This window comes from Melopsittacus undulatus, chromosome 2 (assembly GCF_012275295.1).
Source record: "Melopsittacus undulatus isolate bMelUnd1 chromosome 2, bMelUnd1.mat.Z, whole genome shotgun sequence".
Lineage (NCBI taxonomy): Eukaryota > Metazoa > Chordata > Aves > Psittaciformes > Psittaculidae > Melopsittacus > Melopsittacus undulatus.
The window spans coordinates 17,726,941-17,748,180 of NC_047528.1; the positions used below are offsets into that span (position 1 = coordinate 17,726,941).

Genomic DNA, 21,240 nt, shown 5'->3' on the forward strand with positions numbered 1-21,240 from the left:
GGACATGTGAAATGCCATGAAATTGCAATCCATGGCCTGGCTTATTTATCTTGCTGTCTGACCTCTGCTCTCTAGTAACTCAAGTGTGACCTGTAAACTCTCTGGAGCCAAGACCTGATACCTATACCAAATTTCCTTGAGCTCTGAGACACCCTGGAGCCAAAACATCTGTAATTCCTAAAATTATAAAAATCTTATGTATTCTCCACTGAAAGCCTGAAATTAGGAATGAACGTGTTGTTCGCACTTTTAATAATACCTGGTTCAGCAGCCAAGCCAGCACATCCTGGTGATGTCTGAGTGCAGATCAGGTGCTGGCATGTTTCCAGGCATGGTCAGTGGCAACCTGTCTGAACCCTGAGAAGAGATGATACACTGGAGGGAATGGGGAAAATCAGAGATTTGCTTTTGACGCACCCATATAACATAATGACAATTTTTTTTTTCAGTTCTTATATGCAGAACATGTACTCCTCATTTTGTTAAATAGTGTTAAATGTTAAATACGACAAATGTCATATTTTGTTAAAACCTGCCAATGTGGTTTCACTCCATAAGGAGGTTTTGCTTTTAGAAAGAGGCCTGCATAAATTGAGACACCAAAATCAGTCTCTAGAAACAACCAGTGAGTTTCTCTTAGTTATAGTATATCACACTGCATTTCTACCTTTGCTTCTTTAAGAAATGAAGAATAGATGTTTGTAAACAATTACCTTAAACTAAACAAACTGAAAGAGTATGTCCAGTCTTGTTATGGGGGTACAACTAAAATTCTGTAAATGAGTTATATGTTGTAAATGACTTGTACTTATCTTTGTGTATACTTTAATATAACAAATCAATTATTGAGACTTATGCAATGTGCACTGGATTCGTCTTTATTCAACGTAACATTCAGATGCAACATTGGAGATCAAAAAAAAGTATTAATTTTTCTATATATTTCTGTTCAGAGGAAGAGTTCCTAACAGTAAAAAAGTAATAATTGATGTTTAACTGATATTGGCAGCTGCATAAACTTTTAACTGAATTATGTTGATTAATGCTGACAGACCTGTTGCAAATACCATACAGTTACTAAAAAGAACTAAAACATCAAACGCTAAAACTGTGATAGATTCCTTACAAGACAAGGTCTATTTGAACACTTACATAAACAGCTCTTTAATAAATAAATTTTAAGACTGTTTTGTAAAGCCTTTCAGTAAAAACAAATAAAAATAGACTACAAATTCAACACAAGGTGTGATTCTTCAAGCCTGATGGACAAGTCTTCCCTGGCCTTTAAAGGAGCTCCTACCTGGCTGTACTTTCAGCATAACTTCTTCTGAAAATGATTTTTAACTATTTTAATTCCTAATCAATAATTTTTCATTTTTTTTTTACTACAGACACAAAATTCATTTAAGAATAAGCATATCTGCTTTATTTTTCCTCTGAACTTGACACCAAAGCTTTTGCTAAAAAGTAAAACTTGCAAATGCCACTTCTAGTAACTTGCTACTGAAAGCAGATATTTGATTGCACAAACCCAGATACAAATGAGCAATGAGGAATTAAACTTCTCGATACACAAAAGCTAAATGAATTGATTTTTCCAAAAGAAAACCAAAAAGCTTGTAGTAAGCAAGTAATTAGTAAACCAAATAAAGCACAAAAGCAATAAAGAACATCATAAACCTATTAACATTACACAGAATAAAATGTTAAAGAATAATCTCCATTCCAAAGTAAAAATTATTTGCCAAAACATCACTTTTTTATTATTTGGTGATGCAAAGCATCAATACTTTGATGCCAGTCCTGCTGCTCTGCCCTTGCTCCCATTAGGTATCTCCCAGTCACAGCTCCCATTACCATAAGAAGCAAGCACCTTCCAAACACACAAAGTAAAATTGCTATCAAATTTCTTGTTACTCAGAGCATGAGTTAGTTCAGTTTGAAGGAGGAGGATGGGGTGTCTACTGCATTGTATTTAATTTGGATTGTTTCCTGGAGGGTGGTCAGTGGTGCCGGATCTTCTGGACAGTCTCAGGATGCCCGCATAGGCATGCTCTCGTTCTTGTGGTTGACACTGACAGATGACAAGAATACAAGCATTTTTTCTTTAACACAGTTTAAATTAAAGCTCCAAGGGAAGGCTGTAAAGGGAAGAGCAGTTTTGCCAGCTTCTCACTCTATTTCCCTATGAGAGACCACCACACCAAAGTTCGGCGGTAGTACTTCTCCTCAGCACAAGCCTGCCTGCCAGCTACCAACATACCAAATACATTAAATAAATACATTCTCTGATCTCAGTACTCCTTAAGTGGGATGTTTACGGCTTCCTAATGCAGCCTCTCCTGTCCTTCCTCTGAATGAGGGCTGCTCCCCTCTTCTCAAGACTTCCCTCACCAAAACACAAAGAAATTACAACAAAATACCTCCTGTTGAGCTTTGAGGGTAACATAGCTAGTGTCATGTTTAAAACGGATGGATACTTCCCACAGTGGTGAGATTTCCTGCTTGTTTTTCTTGAGACATTTCCCTAGTCCATCTTTTGAGTCTGTTATCATAAACTTGTCTTGAAAGGTTAAGCTTTCACCCCAGCCAAGTTAGACAGCTGAGAAAGGGAAAGAACCTTGACAGCTTTAGATATACATCTATCTCCTCTATATAGTGGCCAACTGGGAAGACTGATCTGGACTTGGGATTGTTGGCTCCTAAGGTTGTAAGAAAGAAAAAAACATGTAACATGCATATCTGTGTATACATACAAGCAACCAGCCACTGGAATAATCTCTCCAGGAAATGGTGGATTCCCCAACATTGGACACTTCTAAGGTTCAGCTGGACAGGGTGCTGACACATCCAGTCTAGATCATGCTTTGCCAAGAAAGGTTGGACCAGAAGATTCCTGAAGTCCCCTCCAACCTGATATTCTATGATTCTATGCATAGAATGCAAAGCTAAAAAAATGCTAATCTTTAATTACTACATATTAATTTTGATCTGTTCCTTGTTTGACTGTTTAAAATCTAATGTCTAACTTTGCATTTGGGAGTAATAAACGTATGTATTTGCTTTTTCATTGGACAACTTACTTCCCCAACACTTGCTTATTAGAACCTTGAACTCCTGAGATACTGCAGCATTCCCTGTCACAACCTTTAGTAAGATAACTATTTGTTACACATTCACCCTCTGCAATACAATTACAGCAAAATAGTTATGACTGAAATTGTAGCTACTCTATTTATGATAGAATGAGGATTTTTGCTTCTCATTTATGCTACTTCTCGAAGAGGTCTGGGAAATTCAATGCACATTCATAGACCAATGTACAACTTTTAAAGTCTGTATCAACAATCTTGTATTTCCAGTTTAATATTATCATCATGAAGGTAGACAAACCAGACAGGATCTGGTGGAATCAACTACTAGCACATGAGCAGTTCACAGTAATGAGGGCACAAACCATATGAATTTCCTTTTTTGATTTAGGGTAATGTGATTTGCATGAATTAAGCAAGTGATTTTGCCCTTTGGACCTCTGTCCTTGCCAGAGAAAGAGAACTGCTGTACTAGCTGCTAATTGAGCAACTAACTTCCAACAGGAAGAGTGCTGTGACACTCCTGCCAGTGGCCACTGTTAAATCCTGCATATCCTGTATGCTACAGTGCAGGGTCAGACTCCACAGAAGAGTAAACAATTCTATTTCCTACAACAAGAGTACTTCCGCATGGAGATGAAGAGTGATAAGAGTTCTGTAAACCAAACTGGTTGCACCAGAATGATATAAAATTACTGCATTAGAATCTGGGCAAATTAAAGTTTAACTTTGGTAAATAAAAAAAAAAGTATTTTTGATTCAGCTGTTCTGTAAACAGGACAAACTCCTCTACATGACAACATTCATAGCAAAAGAACAACAGACTGCTTTAGAAAGGACTTTTCCCAGTTTGCTTCCACAGTTCTTTGGCTCCTTTAATGCTTTCTCTTTTCACACACTTCCAGTAACCTTGAATGCCTTGCTGCTGCGGTACCTGTTAATAAATTTAAAGTATGTTTAGCATTTATACAGAAATGACTGATTCACGGACTATGTAACTGTAATATGTCTTGTGGTGCTGCTGTCTCCATAGTTCACATGCATAATAACAAATTCTTGATGGCAGCACTCACTCCTCCCAGAGTAAGCAGGAAGGAATATTCAGTTTAAAATATAACTTCCTTCTATTCACTATCTCTACTTGTGTTTCTACAAGCATTAGGACAGTTATAGCAATCAGTTGTGGTAATTAAAAACAGTGATGTCAGCTTGTTACCCTCAAACCTCGATGAATTCGGTTCCTCAGGACTCCAAGAAACTCGCTGTGGCTGAGGCAGTCATCTCCATCTAGATCAAAAATCTTGAAGATGGTATCCAACACATTATCTGAGAGCTCCTGTCCTGTTGCCACCTTCACTGCTCTCTTGAACTCAGCTAGTAAAGACATAATATTAAATCACAGGTGACTGTGAACTTGTAAAAGAATTGGAAAACACATAAGTAGCAGAATTCTGCACAATTTACAATGTCTCATGGGTATCCTAACTGGAGAATTTGGGATGTGTAAACTAGTAAACTATTATGAGGCCTCAGTTCATGCATTCTTAAGCTTGCTTCATCTTTCAGAATACTATTAATTATATGATAAACTTCTGAAATGCACTACTCAAGCATTAGAGTGATAATTTTTGCTAGAACACTCAGCAAAAAAGCATTTGTGTGTTCATGAAACTTCAGTTGCATTGCTCCTATATGTACTATATGGAAGGAAGCAACTTTCCTCCTCCAAATCTTTACTTTAAAACCCACTTTACTACTTTACTACATTGTTTTTTTTTCATAGCCATGATTGAATAACACTACATAAGCATACAGAGAAAGCAGTATAGAGCATTAAATACAATATAGCAAGATGCTACTGACCCTGCAAAAGAGAAAACTAGTGTCACCATGAGGAAAAAGCTTTGTTACCATGAACTGCTACTAAAGCATGTATTGTTTCAATAAACCTTCCCTAATCTAGAATTTAGATTGGACTGAAGGCAGCTCCGTGGAGAATGACTTGGGAATACTGTTGGATCTAAAACTGGGTAAGAGCTGGCAGTGTGCATTTGCAGCCCAGAAAATTGACTGTACCCTGGGCTGCCTCCAAAGGAGTGTGGGACCAGCAGGTCGAGTGAGGTGATTCTGCTCTCATGAGACCTGACCTGCAGTACTGTGTTCAGCTCTGGGGCCAGCAACACAAAGAGGGATATGGACCTGCTTGAGCGAGTACAGAGGAGGCCACAAAGATAATCACCTCTCCTACGGAGACAGGCTGAGGGAGTTGGGCTTGTTCACCCTGGAGAAGAGAAGGCTCTGGGGAGATCTTAGAGCAGCCTTTCAATGTATAAAGATTTATAACAAAGAGTCCTTTTTACCAATGATTGTAGTGACAGGACAAGGCAAAAGTGTTTTAAACTGAAAGAGAATAGATTTAGACTAGACATAAAGAAGAATGTTTTTTAATGAGGGTGGTGAGGCACTGGAACAGGTTGCCCAAAGAAGTTGTGGCTGCCCCATCCGTGGCAGTGTTCAAGGCCAGGCTGGATGGGGCTTTGAGCAACCTGGTCCAGTGGAAAAATGTCCCTGCCCATGGCAGAAGGTCTGGAGTTAATCTTTAAAAGTCTCTTCCAACCCAAACCATTCTATGATTCTATGGTTTAGTCTGCTGAGAGCAGTGCAGCATATGATGGCACATTAGAACTTAAAAATCAGACCGTTTGGGGAACTTTATAATTTTACTCATTAAATAGAAATAATTCAGAATAAAGAGCAGAATAATAATTTTTGAATTCACCATGCTATTTTGGAATACTTTGGTATAACTTATTTATATTACTTCCACAATAAATATGCATTTTTCTTTTTAAGAAAACATACAAGAGGTGTGCAGCACTTACCCCGTTTAACAGGACGATTGGCTACAGTAAACATCTGCATGGCAATAGAAAAGTCTTCCAGGTTATTGGTAAACTTGCAAAAAGTCTTGAATTCTTCCAAACTGATATTCTAGAGTATCACAGAATTCAGATGATATATAATGAATAACACATTCAAAGCCCAGTATATCTATTTCATTATATCTGGTGGGACCTAGTGTTTGGGTGTGATTACTCATTGTCAGTATCTGTATTTCTCAGTTGGCAAATTATCATTGTTGTTATCTACATAAAATTCAAGGGCTGCAATAACTCTCTGAAACTAGTTATACATTATTAGATATTTGTATTGAAATGAAAACCTGCACAAAGGAGGAAACAAAACACAGCATGCTTTATGTACCAACCTCTCCTGCCTCAATTCTTTCTTTAACATTCTGCCAGTAAATTTCATTGTTTTCTTCATCAGTGAAGTAGAGTAACCATTCTGCAAAGTCTTCTTTTCTCATGACGTTCAAACCCTTTGAAAACTGTATGAATTCCATTTCTTGAACTTCTGTTTGCAGATTTTCCATGAATCTAGGCATAAACACATATTAACAAACAGTTGACACTTGCACCACTGTATCACTATTACTACCTTAGCTACTAAATGTGTTAGACACTAATTCTTAATCACAGATACTATCAACATCATTATTTAAAATGTCACTGGTTTAATTTTACCTATGTAAGCAGATGTTTCCACTGGTGCATTTCTATAATGACACCAGTAGGGTGCTCTCTAAGTCTTGCATTGATGGCTGTTGCTAAAATAATCTACAGATACACATGGCATCTACTATTTACTATGTGCAGATAATGAGATAAAATAATTATTATTTATAATGAATGCATGAATAAAAAAGGACATGGTAGCTAAAGACCTGACACACGATTTATGAAATTTCATATTAGTAAGAGCTGAATGACAAAGTTGGAAAGCTCCTAGAAAGATGAGGCCCTAATACTCACAAAGGTGAAAGAAAAGAGGAAACTTAAAATCATCACTGCAGGAAAATATGACTAAAAGCCTCAAAGATTATGACTGCAAAGAGAGGTTTGGCAAATGAGTTCTGTGCTCACTAGAGGATGGATTAGAGAGGATTACAATTGACATTTGCAAAGTTCGGAAGAGCACAGAAAATGATATTGCAGGTGTTTGGAAAGGTAAGAAGAAAGCTGCCTGAAAAAGAAAGGGGTGAACATCAAGGTTTTTAGGAAACACCCATTCTTTTAGGAAGAAGAAAAAAAAGTAGCATGAAACAAGTAACAACCTGCATGCACACAGTAAGAACTGTAAGAAAAGTTGTAGTTTTGAGTTTCCTCAGTTTAGTCTATGTAGTCTTTATGATTTATTCTGAATAACATTAATTTTGAGAAAATAAAAAACAATACTGTATGATCCATTTGGTAATTTCCACTTCAGAAATAAGGCAATCCAAATACAAATAATAATTTAAAACTATAAAGGCTAAAACTGCATTGATGCTTGCTAGGATTTCTTTAGCACTTTGAAAGAACCCTGTTTTACTGAGTTGCAAAAATTATTGACAGGAGAGAATGAAATACTCCTATATTGGGACAAAGCAATTAGTTGGGGAAGAGAACAGTTAAGGGTCTTTGTAGCAAATATAAGCAGAGTCTCATTTGCTCAACAGTATTTGCACAGCCTCACTGGGTTTGAATTCTTTCCCTTGAAATTATGGCAGTTTAGTCCACACAGCTATCTTTAGCTCTTTAATGAGATCACTTGGACAATTAATAGCTCAAAGCTCTGTAAAGTCTTTAAGGGGTTAGCTGAAGACTGCTGTTGCAGCATAACTTCTCTCTTGTGTATTTTCCTGTAATAAGTAGAGCTGCACAAGCAAATAAAGGGCCAACAAATGCTTTACACCTCAGGTCACCCGGGTAAGTGAAAGCCTAACAGTGGAGATGATTTTAAACTTCAAGCTACAGTTTTGTTAAGGCAATACTGAGGATAGTATGATATGCTCTCACGTTTTATATGGACATTTTTCCAGTGGTTACAAGGCTCCCACAGATCAGTCAAACACTGATTCCTCCACATGCCACCTTAAGACCTGGCTCACTTTCAAGTCCCCCGACTTTCCCTCTCACAAGGGATGAAACACTGAAGGACTCATTTGTGCCACCAGTGTGAAGGGGAAGCCCCTCATCTTAGAGACCAGTGAGAGCTCGCTTACACAGCTTGCAAACCACTCTTCAGTTTTCAGACACAGCCTCTGTCCGTGTAGCTCATGAGGTGACCACAGACTCCTGCCAGCCCCGCAGTCAGCATGTGCTGGGGAGATGGGCCAGCAGGGCCTGGCAGAAGTGATCCTGCCACACCACCCGCAAGTCTTCCTTGATCATAGAGTCACAGACTGGCTTGGGTTGGAGGGGACCTTAAAGCTCATCCAGTTCCATCCCCCTGCCATGGGCAGGGACACCTATCACTAGACCAGATTGCTCGAGGTCCCATGCAACCTGGCCTTGAACACTGTCAGGGATGGGGCAGCCACAGCTTCTCTGGACAACCTGTGCCAGTGCCTCAGCACCCTCACAGGGAAGAACTTCCTAATACTTAATCTAAATCTACCCAATTTCAGTTTAAAGTCATTCCCCCTTGTCCTATCACTACATGCCCTTGTAGAAGTCTCTCTCCAGCTTTTTTGTAGACCCTCTTTAGGTACTGAAAGGTCTCTCCGGAGCCTTCTCTTCTCCAGGCTGAACAAGCCCAACTCTCTCAGCCTGTCTTCACAGAACTGCTCCAGCCCTCTGATTGTCCTGAGAAGGGAGGTCAAGCTGCAGGGGGAGAGTACAGCATGGATCATGCATGTGGACCAGGCATGGAGTCAGTCCAACAGAGACTGACTAGGGCAACTCAGCTGCATTTTGGAAGTGACTGTTAAAGACAAGGTGTAGATGGTATCTGGGATGTGTGGCTTGTGCTTGGATGGAAGTCAGAGACCATGAAGAACAGTAACTGTATCTTTGACTGTTGTTTTCAACCCATGTAATGTCTGGTCTGGCAGAGAAGCTGCTGAAAATGAGGTCACTTACAGAAACATGCCGAACATGCGGATGTAGAGAAATGATACACCATGTGTTTTATTTTCTTGGCTTTTAATTTATGAAACATGGACACATTTTGCAATAGACTTAAGGTCTATTATTGAAGGTATGAGTTAACTACTATCCTGGGGATCTTTAGTGGTCAGTAGCCACAGGTACAAACTACATGTTCTTCCATCTTTTCTAAATATTGCATTTCCTGAAGAAAAAACCCCTCAGTGATCTGCCCTCTAGCCATAGTCATTGAAGGCAAGACAGCTGAAAAACCAAGCATTTCTACATGCTGAGGAAGGGGTGGGTGGCCCACCTAAGTCACACACACAGAATCACAGAATCCCAAGGGTTGGAAGGGACCTTGAAAGATCATCTAGTCCAACCCCCCTGCAAGAGCAGGGTAACCTAGAGTACATCACACAGGAACTTGTCCAGGGGGACCTTGAATATCTCCAATGTAGGAGCCTCCACAACCTCCCTGGGCAACCTGTTCCAGTGCTCTGTCACTCTCACAGTAAAGAAATTCTTCCTGATGTTAACATGGAACCTCCTATGCTCCAGTGTACACCCATTGCCCCTTGTCCTATCACTGGATATCACTGAAAAAAGCCTAGCTCCATCATCCTGACACCCACCCTTTACATATTTGTAAACACTGATGAGGTCACCCCTCCGTCTCCTCTAAGCTAAAGAGACCCAGCTCCCTCAGCCTCTCCTCATAAGGGAGGTGTTCCACTCCCTTAATCATCTTTGTGGCTCTGTGCTGGACTCTTTCAAGCAATTCCCTGTCCTTCTTGAACTGAGGGGCCCAGAACTGGATGCAATACTCCAGATGCGGCCTCACCAAGGCAGAGTAGAGGGGGAGGAGAACCTCTCTTGCCCTACTAACCACCCCCTTTCTAATGCATCCTAGGATGCCATTTGCCTTCTTGGCCACAAGGGCACATTGCTGGCTCATGGTCATCCTCCTATCCACCAGGACCCCCATGTCCCTTTCCCCTTCACTCCTTTCCAGCAGGTCAACCCCCAGCCTGTACTGGTACATGGGGTTGTTCTTCCCCAGATGCAAGACTCTACACTTGCTCTTGTTGAATTTCATCAAGTTTCTCCCCACCCAACTCTCCAGCCTGTCCAGGTCTCATGGAAAGGTGCAGCAAAGCCAAAGAGGAAAGTGAAGGGTTTGGCTGTGGCATTTTTGATATGTTCTTGCTTCTGCACCCTCTTCTACTTGGACAACAAATGAAGTGTTGTATTTCTCCAGCCCCACTGGGGGTTTTCCACGGCCTTTCCCCAGACTGGGCTCTTGCCATCTCCAGTTGCTCAGAAGCAATGACTCTGCGCCATTCCCGTGGCACAAGCGCATCCTGTAGCACTATAGAGATTAGGGAGGGGAGCAGAATTACTTGATAGGTACCAAAAAAATTAAGATATTTCACTTGTAGGAAGTGGGAAGATTTCCTTCTGTACCAAATGCTATCTGGAGCAGCAGCTGAAACGTGCAATTTAAAATTTATATGTGACCATCTCCCATATTACAAAAATTAAGAGTATGAATAATCATATCACCATTCTAGGTCACTCTTATTCCCAGATGTGAGAGTTAAAAATCCTAATGAGTTTTTATTTTTAAGTGAAAGTTATTAAAAATAACTTTCTGGTTAGGAAGTAAAACTTGATACTTAAATGCCAAGACACCATTAGGAATACTTGCTTTTGTATCTTCAGGATCATGGTGTGTTGAGTTTCAGATGGAAATTCCTTAAAAATTTATTCAGATATTAGGAAAAACAATCACAGGAATGAAATTCCTGCTCTCTCAAAGTCAGTGGGAGCTTGGCTGGGAACTTTGAAGGGAGCCAGAATTCAACTACAGATACAGGATTCTGGCAGCAGATGTGCTCTGCAATTCAAAAATAAGTATGCTCGGAATACTCTTATGCTATAGTAGCTTGAAAACAAAAGCAAGCCCTGAGTTTCCAAATAACAAAAAGGAAAGGTAAATCATAAATTTATAAGATGGGGAAGAGGCTGGGAACAGACCGTACTTTCTTCAAGATAGCTAGTTTTACCCACACTCTTTAATAAAAACACCCACTTTGGAGGCCAATGGCCAAATCTGTTATCGTGTTTCAACAGCATCCAGAAACCTTATCAGGGTTTATCCCTCATTTTGTAATGTGCTCTACTATAGAAAGAGGGAGTCTCTCGAGATGTTTTGGCAACTCAGCTTTAATAGAAGTGAAAATGCAGTAGAAGTGGGGAGACCTCAGGAATGCAGCTATTCTCCCTCCAACCTTAGAAGTGCTAGCGTTGTATTCCTTACAACACATGAAATATAGAATGAAACATAAAAAAAAAGGTTAGAGAAAGTTTTCCTTCTTATACCTCTTGACCTGAACTGAAAGTCTGTGCAGAGGTTTAACACTCTAATACAGAACTGACTATTTCTTGCTGCACTGATTTATAGGAAGGAAATTTAACAATAAAGACGGGTGGATATACCACCCAGGCATTTGTACTCTGCTTTGTCTCCTCTTTGGACACTGAAGTCCTTTTAAAGACTTGATAACCCTCCCTGTACCAAAATGCTATTGCAAAACAGCTTCAAGGTTGCCTTTTTGCAATGTGACTTTCAAAACAGAATATAGAAAATCTAATAAGGGCTTGATCATTAACCTTTAGAGAACATTTAGGTCTATGCTTGGAAATTCAGTTTTGCAAGCAGTAAGACAGTTAATCAATCTCACCATTTTCAGAATTACAGGCGAAACCCTCTTTGATTTACTGTCCTCAGTGTTTCCAAACCAAATAAAACAAAACTACTCATTTTCATTTATAAGCACTCTGTAAAAACTAATCAAGCTATTTCTTTGTAAAGTATACTGGAAAGGAAGAAACGGATTCTTCTTAACAGCTTTACTAAATTTTTGGGAAATATTCAGATTCATTTATTATAGTAATATACAGGAATGTGTATATGTGGAATATACATGTATATACAGGATTTTATTCCCATCTCTGCTTCCTCACTGTCTGGTCCTGGTTGCACGAGATGTAACCTCTAGGTGTATTAGGGTGTTCTCCCTATATATATACACACAGTTACAAGTGCAGGTACAGAGACAAATAAGGAGGCAACCATACTTTATTTCTTCAAAGCACTTCCAAATACCTAGATGAAAATCACTGAAAATTTACAAGCTACCATCACAGCAAAAACACTGCTGGCTGACAATATTACCTGAAAGAGACCCTACAGTCTGCACTGGCACAGACACAGAACAGCATCAGAAAAATGTCAGCACTATCACTGGGGTTCAGCTTGTATCATTCTGGTTTCTTAAATGAAAGCTTTCAAATGAAACATATCAAAATACTTAAGGAAAGAAACAGGACAGGTAGGCAAAAGGCATGTTTTGTTTATGGTCATACAATCTTTAACCTTCACACTAAAGCCGAAAATAGAAATGAAACCGCGTTTAAAGAATATTTCTGGTGAAAAAATTCTATTAACTAATGGGAAGTTTGGAAGCAACAAATCAGGTAAGAAAATGCCATAAACTGGATTTGAAATGTTAATTTTCCTTACATAATTAAAAGATTCCCACTGTTTAACAATAGCAGGAAAGCCATCCCAGGAAAACAATGCAACAATCAGAAAGTATTTGAATATTCTTCACATATTATCTGCACTTTATTTATTTTTTTTCTTCCCTTCAAGGAGGCTGTGAGAGATTTAAGTTGGCTTGGGGACAGATTACAGAAAAAAATCATAGCAGTCGTTAAACTGTTTAGTGAGTGAATTACTGTCTCCTCTTTTATTTGGGATTAGACACACTTAAACAAGATCAGTAAGGGGCTTTTTTCCAGGGGGAAAAATACAGTGGCTGTCAAGAAGAAACATCTGCTATACCTAGAAAACAAAATAGTTTTCTACTCAGAATAAAATATAGTATATACAGTATAGCTGGAAATTAAAGCACAAGTAAAACACTTTTTGGAAGGAAAAGACCAAAAATCATTTGTCTCATAAAACAGGGGAAACCTATACAAAAGAATAAAAAGCCTGGGATCCCAGACAACTTTTGGCTTCTTGTTTGAAATCTGACAAGATTTCTAAGATGGGTCCTGGTATTCAGATGACATTGGTGCTGAGCGTAAAACTGAATGGCGGTCATCTGAAACAGAAACTAGCTCAGACCTTCTGAGAATAAAATCTCACCTGGTTACAGCTTCTTAGATTAAATCTATACTTCTTTGTTACATGATTTTATGCTTGCTGCATATTGTTTAATTTTTGCAAACTGTCACAGGATAATAATGATTTCAGCTGCATTTGACTAGAAGGCAACATGTTTACTAGTGCGGTACATAAACATACCCCAGAATCATTTAGATTTAAATTTCCTAACTTCTGCAGGGAACCAAGGTGTCACTTTCAAAGCTGCGAACTATTATTAATAATTATCATTGTTCTTATGTTAAGGATATATGGCAAGAAATCATGTGGCAGTCTGACACTGAACATATGCTCCTTGAGTCCTACCTTAAGATCTCTGAAACTACCTTGTTACTATGGGAAATACGTAAGACATAGTTCTAAGTGGTTCCAGGAGAAGCTGCAGAATGAAGTGGGAGTGCCACTATTGCTGCTCAGCAGAGAATGAAAAGGAGCAGTTTTGGTTGCTGTTTTGACTATGTTGTGGAGAACAGAGAGAAAACACCTTGAATAGTGTCCCAAAATACCTATGCAAAAGTTACATATTAACTTGCATGCTCCCAGCAGCTCAGGAATGGTTGAAAAGTGATCCGATACTCTGTTTTGCAGTCTCATTCTTTGTATCTGGTAAAAAACAGCTTAAGGATTGTCCTTGTGTGCATCACCTCCCTCTGCTTTCCCAAGAGCCATGCACCAGCTGGAAGCAGATGTCACACCTTACGCTTAACCATTTTTTGCCCCCTGTAGCCATTGCACCTCCTGCGTTCAGGGCAGTAGGAAGGGAGGCACAAGAGCTGGCTTACACCAGCTCCACATTTCCTCAAGAGATATAGACAGTTTCCATTTTCTTTGTGCCATCTGAATGCAAACAAAGGTACATTAATTGCCCTGATGTATTGACTGTGGATGTCTGACATCTTTTAAATGTTTGGACTGTGGGCTAAAAGGGTTGGACATCACCGGTGTACATGCAGATACAGATGGTTGCACACTTACAAAAGGAAATGTCAGCCAAACTGAAAAGGAGGAAGCACGAAGAAAATGTATGTAAGTAATGAGGTGAGAACATTAGCCTCAGCTTTCTGAATTCCCATGTAAGTACAGTGAAATTTCACAGAGAAAGCATTCCTTTTTTTTTTTCTTTTTCAATTTCAAGTTTGCTCCACAGCACAGGAATATCTGTGTATTTAACTAATGTGACAAGTTTTAGTGTGTCCTAATCAAGCCTAATCACCCTTACTTTCTACTAGGTACTACACTGATCAATGGAAAAGCTTTCTAGGCAAGAACTTGGAAAATGATAAAAGCATTTACCATCATTATTTTCTGCTTTTGACAATGATCTATGTCTGTACAGCTCATCAGTCATCTCTTGTAAAAACAGCGTGGCACTTTGATCAAACAGCCAACAATAGCTTCCCGCGTAAGGTAAAATGTTATGAGAGGCCATCAGATAGAAATCACATTTTCTCTGAACAATAGGAACCCAGGAAAGATGTGCTTGATTTACTTGCAAATAAAATCATGTGAAAGGTGATATCTTCACAGAGTTTAAAAAGACAGTGATCCTTTTATTCACCTTTCTGCGTGTTAAACAAACTTCACTGTCATGTTGCAACTGAGATGGAGTGTCTATGCAGTGATAAAGAGGCACATTCCAGCTCCACGAAACCTAACTGCCACTGTTGAAAAATTACCTGCATTAAACCTTACACTTATCCCACAGATTTTAAGAGCAAGATGTGGGAGTTTGATTTTGATTATAGGCATCTATCTGTGTGGTAGGCAAAGGTCTTTAACCTATGTGTTCTGAACGTACTAGGTACATAGTTTCATCAATGTCATGCCTCATTGGGTCAATGTAGGATTTTATCTAAAACTTTAGGCTTTTCAGTTTACACTGTATATGCAAACATAACCTTTTACTGGTGCTCTCTGTGTTTTGTTTCATTGAGAGGATCTATGGTATTTATAGAAAAGGGAGCTGGAGACATCTTAAATTATTTTACTCACTTAGATTCCTATTGAGCCAAGGTCTTCAAAAGAGAAAGGTTGTTTATTTGAAGACTGGTATGTGCCAGAGACAGTGGAGCCGAACTCTTAAAGTGTTAGAAAAATTGCTACTCTTCCTTTTCTACTCTGGCTTTCCCCAAACCTCTGCTTATTGCAACAACATTCTTTTTTAAGAGGGCTGACACAGATTCTCTGCTTCTGAACATAAATTAAACTACATCATCCTAATTTATTTTTGCAGTCTGTAAATGACTGATTATTTTTGTAGAAAAGTTAATACTGATGTAGATAATATTCTCTTGATGTTGTGCTACAAGACGTGTGCCAAGACACACAGGTATCAAGGCACTTTCATTTATCTCAAAGAAAGACTGCATTTGGATTCTGGGCCCAAGATCACATAGCAAGATGTATCTGTAGCTCATACTAAGAGGAGTAATTGACTTCCCAACAGAGAGTTTTAACTAGTTAAGTTGTGATGTTGTGTAGGTGGTGGTCATCATTACTGATTGAAATAAATATTGGAAGAAAGAATCTCATCCAATTAAAACACTAACACCTGATGCCTGGTTGGGTTTTCAAGTCAAAAGCAACCACAGCAGAACTTCATACTCTGATGCAGACAAAGAGTACAAGATCTTTCTGTACATCTGACATGTATATGATATATAAACTGAATGACTTCCTACACCAGTCTTAGAATTTTCTAGTAACTACTGATTTTGAAAAGCTTGCAGTGAAATAGAAGAACACATCTACATTTCCAGGTGTAATGGCCAGTTGGTATTCCACTGCAGTTTCATTCTAATGTGGTGTTTACCATCTGGCTCAATTCTCAGTTCTGACATAAATGCCATAAAGTATCTGCATAGGTCCACTGCAAAAGTATTTCAAAGGGTGTCCTGGGTTGAGCAGTAGCAGTCATTTTTCTCCTTCTTGGTAGCTGGTGCAGTGCTGTGTTTTGACTTTCGGGCTGGGAATGGTTGCTGATAGCAAGCATGTTTTGAGTTACTGCTCAAATGTTTGGTTTGTCCAAGGCCTTTTCTGAGCTCATGCTCTGCCAGGGAGGAGGGGAGGCCGGGAGGAAGGAGAGACAGGACACCTGACCCAGGCTAGCCAAAGAGGTATTCCATACCTTAGCAGGTCATACCCAGGATGTAACCAGGAGAAACCCGGAAGGGCTGGAGCTCTGGGGGGATGGAGGTATTGCTCGGTGCTCGGCTGGGCAGGGTGGAGTGAGTTATGGGTCGGTGGCTGGTGAGGTGTTGTATTCTCTTCACTTGTTCTTGGCTTTATCATTATTATTTGTAGTAGTAATGGCAGCAGTGATTTGTGTTGTACCTTAGCTATTAATCTGTTCTTATCTCAATCCATGGGGGCTACATTCTTTGGATTCTCCTTCCTAACTCTCTGGTAGTTGGGGGAGCAAGGACGGGGAGTGAGTTACGAGCTGTGCGGACATGGTTTAAACCATGACAAAGGGTAAAGGAAAAAGCACAGATAAAGATTCAACGAGCTAGAATCTGAAGCAAGCAGAGAAGTTGCCTGTATCCTACCATGATAGTTGTAATGGGGAGGGGGTATCTCAGCTCAGAAAAGCTTTTTTAAATGATTAGTAGTCACTTTTTTGGTGATCTGATCAAGAAAAATACTCATGAATCATTTGTCTTAATGTATGTCATCATGCAGCTGCCAAGAATGGTAGTCTCAGCTCTCATGGCCTCCAGTCTTACTGCTGTTTTGGAGTTACTATGGTACTCAACTCCTGCAGACAGCAGACTCCAGGAGCCAAACCAGAAATTTAATAATGCAAAATCATGAATAATCTCCTGCTTCAACTTTCTAAATTACCTGCTTTAACTTTCTGAATCAGCTCAGTGTGAGGTCAGATTAATGCCAGTGTTGGTGCAAAGGAGACAGGGTAGGAACAGGGCTGGTTGCTGTTAAGTTTGCCTAGTTAAAAAAATACCTGAAAAACTCAGAGTAGCGGAGTTTTTCCTTTCCTTCTTTTCCAAAGAAATGTACCAGCAACATGGTATTAACACCACAGCTTTCCACTTCTGCTCCCTATAAGACAAAAAACTATGTGATTAATTATGTATTTTTAATATCTATTCATAACAAATCTAGCAATATTTACTTGAACTAGAATTTCACAAGAACTATTTGCAATTTAATTACTGTCCCCAAAGCTACCACACAGGATTTCAGAGCTGAATAATTCTTCCACATCAACTGGTAACCGTGTATTCTATGTTCTACTTCAAAATGCTCTGTATGAAAGATGAGTACAATTTACAGCCACCTTCAGTGAATTTTATCATTAGAAGTGAGGAGGTTGCTAGATAGATCTTTAAAAGCCTTTATGCTTAGGTGAATAGAGGCTTTAAATAAAGTTAACATCTTTGTAAAAAAGTTTTTACTCAGATATTTCTAATTTGTTGTACCCATTAAAAATGTTCTAAGAAACAAAACTAGAAAAATACATCCACAGTGCTCTGTTATGACATGGACTTAGAAGGCTTCTTGCAGATTTTAAATGTTAGTGACTTCTTAATATATTTTTTAAATCTGATGAAGAGATTTCTGCAGAAAAAGGATGCACATTATTTCAACTCAACAGCATCTTTAAGAAGCCTAAACCCACACATAATACTGGATTTCTGTTCTATTCTTCTTTCAGCACTAGCATACTGGCATTTCTTTGAACGCAACAAAACACTAAGCAACATGAAGAGAGATTTTTTTTTTCCCCTAAGTCCAGAGGGATTTCAACAAACTATTCTTATGACATCTAAATAGCCTCTGTGTCTTTTATCTGGTTGAAGAGGTAAGATGAAAGACAAGAGTCTATTCATAAGATTTAATACTAATGGTTATTTAGCTTTCAGCATCATCAATAACAAGTCCCATTAGTCCACTGTGTGTTTCATGCTTACTGCATATGTGACACAGTTATTTTATAGTTAAAGAGGTAACATGCTTCATTTCTACTGGAAGCTACAATTCACCAAATGCCAGTGATACGAGTTACGTATGAGTGGACATAGAAGAAAAGCTTTTCAAGCCATATGCAAACTGTACTTATTGAACTTTTTTCATTTAACTGCAGGCAAGGAATATTTAAATACCCACAAGATCCATCCTTCTAAAGTTTAAGCAATTCAGATTGCTATGAAGAATGATTTATAAACATCAGAATATGCTTTTTTGAAAGTCAAAAGTTAAACATTCGTGTATGCTTATTTGAAACTCAAACCCAAACTATTTTTGTCAGAATGTAAAGTTTTCTAAGAAGAAACAGAAAAGAATCCATATATTTCTCACTGCAGTGAGATTCTAATCTGCTTTCGGTGGTTTTTGCTTACACATTTAAAGAAGACATGAAAAATGCAAGAAATTAATTTGCTGATGTAATGTTAAAAACTGAATTTGTGATTATGCAATTTAGTTACTCCATATTAAAATCAGTGTTGTACTGAAAACAAACTGCAAAATGAGTTTTAAAACAACCTTTTAAAAACTAAGTCTGTGACAGAAAGGTTTTTTTCTCCTGTTCATGTTTCTTTAGAAGCTAGAAGAAGACATACAAACAATACCTATCTCATCTTATCTAAGATGACAAAGCCTGTCCCTGGATTTATAACAAATATGCACCTACTTGTTGGCTACCCTCTTCATCAGTTGAAATTCCAAAGTGGAACTGGCAGATGTCCAAACACTATGTTAGTGAGAGTTGAATGTATTTTAAAACTACATAACAGTACATTTTTTTAAAACAGAATATGCAATAGGAGACCACAGAGAATACAGCTTAAGGGTAAAATTTCAAAAAATTGCTTTTCCTATAGTTAATGCTATTAAACTAAAGTACATGTTGGTACATAATTCCTTTTTGTCCACAGAATCATTAGGAGCTTTTGCTGCTGAACTGTATAAATTAGTACTGACATGACAAATCTTTGTTAGAAGATAATGAGAGCTCTATTAATATTTCTAACACCTCACCCTCCTGAGCTTAAGTAAAAGAATAACTTACATTTGGAATGTCTCTCTTGGCAATGAGAATGAAATGGTAAACTAATCCTGGAGCTGTAAAAAGGACCAGACTGGTAGCTTTGAGTTACAGAGCTACTAAGTAAATTCAGTGAAAGTTTGTATTCTGGTGTATCTGGCAGCTTCAACCCTGGGAGGGTGCACTAGGCTGAGTGCTTTACAGAAAGCTGAGGCACATAGAGGAGGAAGAATGGTGGTGTTCTAAATCTCATCTTGATACAAACACAGAATGGGCAGGGACGTGCATCTCAACTGGGGAACATAGACATATTCTAGGGTCCAGTGATTCAGACAAAGAATCCCAAAGACCAAGCTGTGATGCCACACAAGTGGCATAAACATGTGTGCACATATTACAAACATAGGCTTATTTTCCTAGAGTAATGTTAACACTTCATACACTTTTCAAAAGCACCATGAACTGCTGAATTATGCCATTATTCCCTTTTAAGCCACATCAGATAACACAACATTTATTTCCTTATTACATTACACAGACTGTTAACATAGGAGCCCGATGCTGCAAACACTGAGTCACAGACACAGATCTACCTAATCCTGTAGCTCCCCACTGAGCTTTTGACATCCAGGACCTGATACGGCAGCAAGTAGCAACAAGTGCCACTGAGAAAAAACTTATCGTACAGTGAGACAGGTTTTTTGGAATAATGTACCTGATTTTTAAAACTCATCTGAAATGTTAATAGACTTACTGTCTCTAGATTCTTACCACCCCTCCTTGCAGGATTTGCCTGAGGCATGACTGGAAAGCATTCATCATGATTAAAATCTGTAATACGTTCCTTGTTCTCTTACTTGCTTCCTGGGAGATGGTATTTGCTGTGCAATGTCTTGTTTCAATAGAAATTGTAAAAAAAAATGCATATTTTGGATTAATTTTGTTGCTGTGAAGATAGAAGGGGAGTGAATGAAGAACGGGGGCAGAAAACGGAGGAGGGTCAAGGAGAACAACATCTTAGTTTCTGTCTCTAGTGATGTCCCAAATCTTTCCAAAGGTAAGACTAAATACTTGGAAATTTTTCTGAGTCCACTTCTCTGAAATGCACTTTGTTGTTTAGCTGCTAGGTAAGTCAACGCATCATGCCAGGCTTCTATAACTGAAGACAACCTAGGCTTCGATCCAAGCAGTCTAGCCTCAAACAGTGCAAGAGCATTAAGCTTTCTGCCATTTTGAGAGCCTCCAAAATGTTGGGCTATTCCTATAACTCATTTCTGGGATGAAGGTTTAAAAGATGTACCCATTATGACATTAATCCTACCAGGCATAGCCAGTCAAAAGAACTGTAAAAAGGCAAGCTAGTGGTATGAGGAGATCCAGATCTCAAAGGCAGTGTTTTTTGGCAAAGCCCAGACAGTCTTAAGTAGGCCCCAGATCAAAACAATTTACCATTTTACAATGAATTGGCTTTAATCATGTAAATGATTAAATTTGCATTAAAGATGCAAATTCATACTAAAGTTTTTAATCTTTTGCAAGGCACTTTCTTACTAGGTAGGATTCAAGAATACATCAAGTCTGATACAGAAGGGCTAATATGTGCATAATGTTTTTCTACAGAGGATATAGCAGACACTATCTGAGAAGTCCAATGGAGTATTTTCTAAACAATAAACACCCTATATACAGCATTCAACAGCATCTGTAATTCCCATTACCAGGGATTAGTTGTTTTTTAATAACGACTAATGCCATGGAATTGCTATGCTGTTCCATTAGTGCCTTTAGCAATGAAGAAAATGGGACTTCATGGACCTTCCCAGCTTTCAGTGTATCACCCACAGTTTTGCACCAATTCATAAGGAAGTACAGAATAAAAACAGTTTCCAGCCAAATGGGCTAAGGGTAATTTGGGAGTAGATGTTGCAG

The 21,240-nt window shown here is 38.7% G+C and overlaps 1 protein-coding gene across 1 annotated transcript in view; it reads right to left on the bottom strand.

The window, feature by feature from the left end:
- Positions 1-857: 857 nt before the first annotated feature.
- The window catches only part of MICU2 (mitochondrial calcium uptake 2), a 150,977-nt gene continuing 130,594 nt past the window's right edge, over positions 858-21,240 (bottom strand). The window contains exons 8-12 of the mRNA XM_031049589.2: positions 17,266-17,363; positions 6,361-6,532; positions 5,975-6,083; positions 4,309-4,466; positions 858-4,026 (exon numbers count right to left, since the gene is read on the bottom strand). Of these exons, the coding sequence (XP_030905449.1) occupies positions 3,922-4,026; positions 4,309-4,466; positions 5,975-6,083; positions 6,361-6,532; positions 17,266-17,363 (642 nt within the window). The 3' untranslated portion in view covers positions 858-3,921. The remainder of the gene's footprint in view (positions 4,027-4,308; positions 4,467-5,974; positions 6,084-6,360; positions 6,533-17,265; positions 17,364-21,240) is intronic.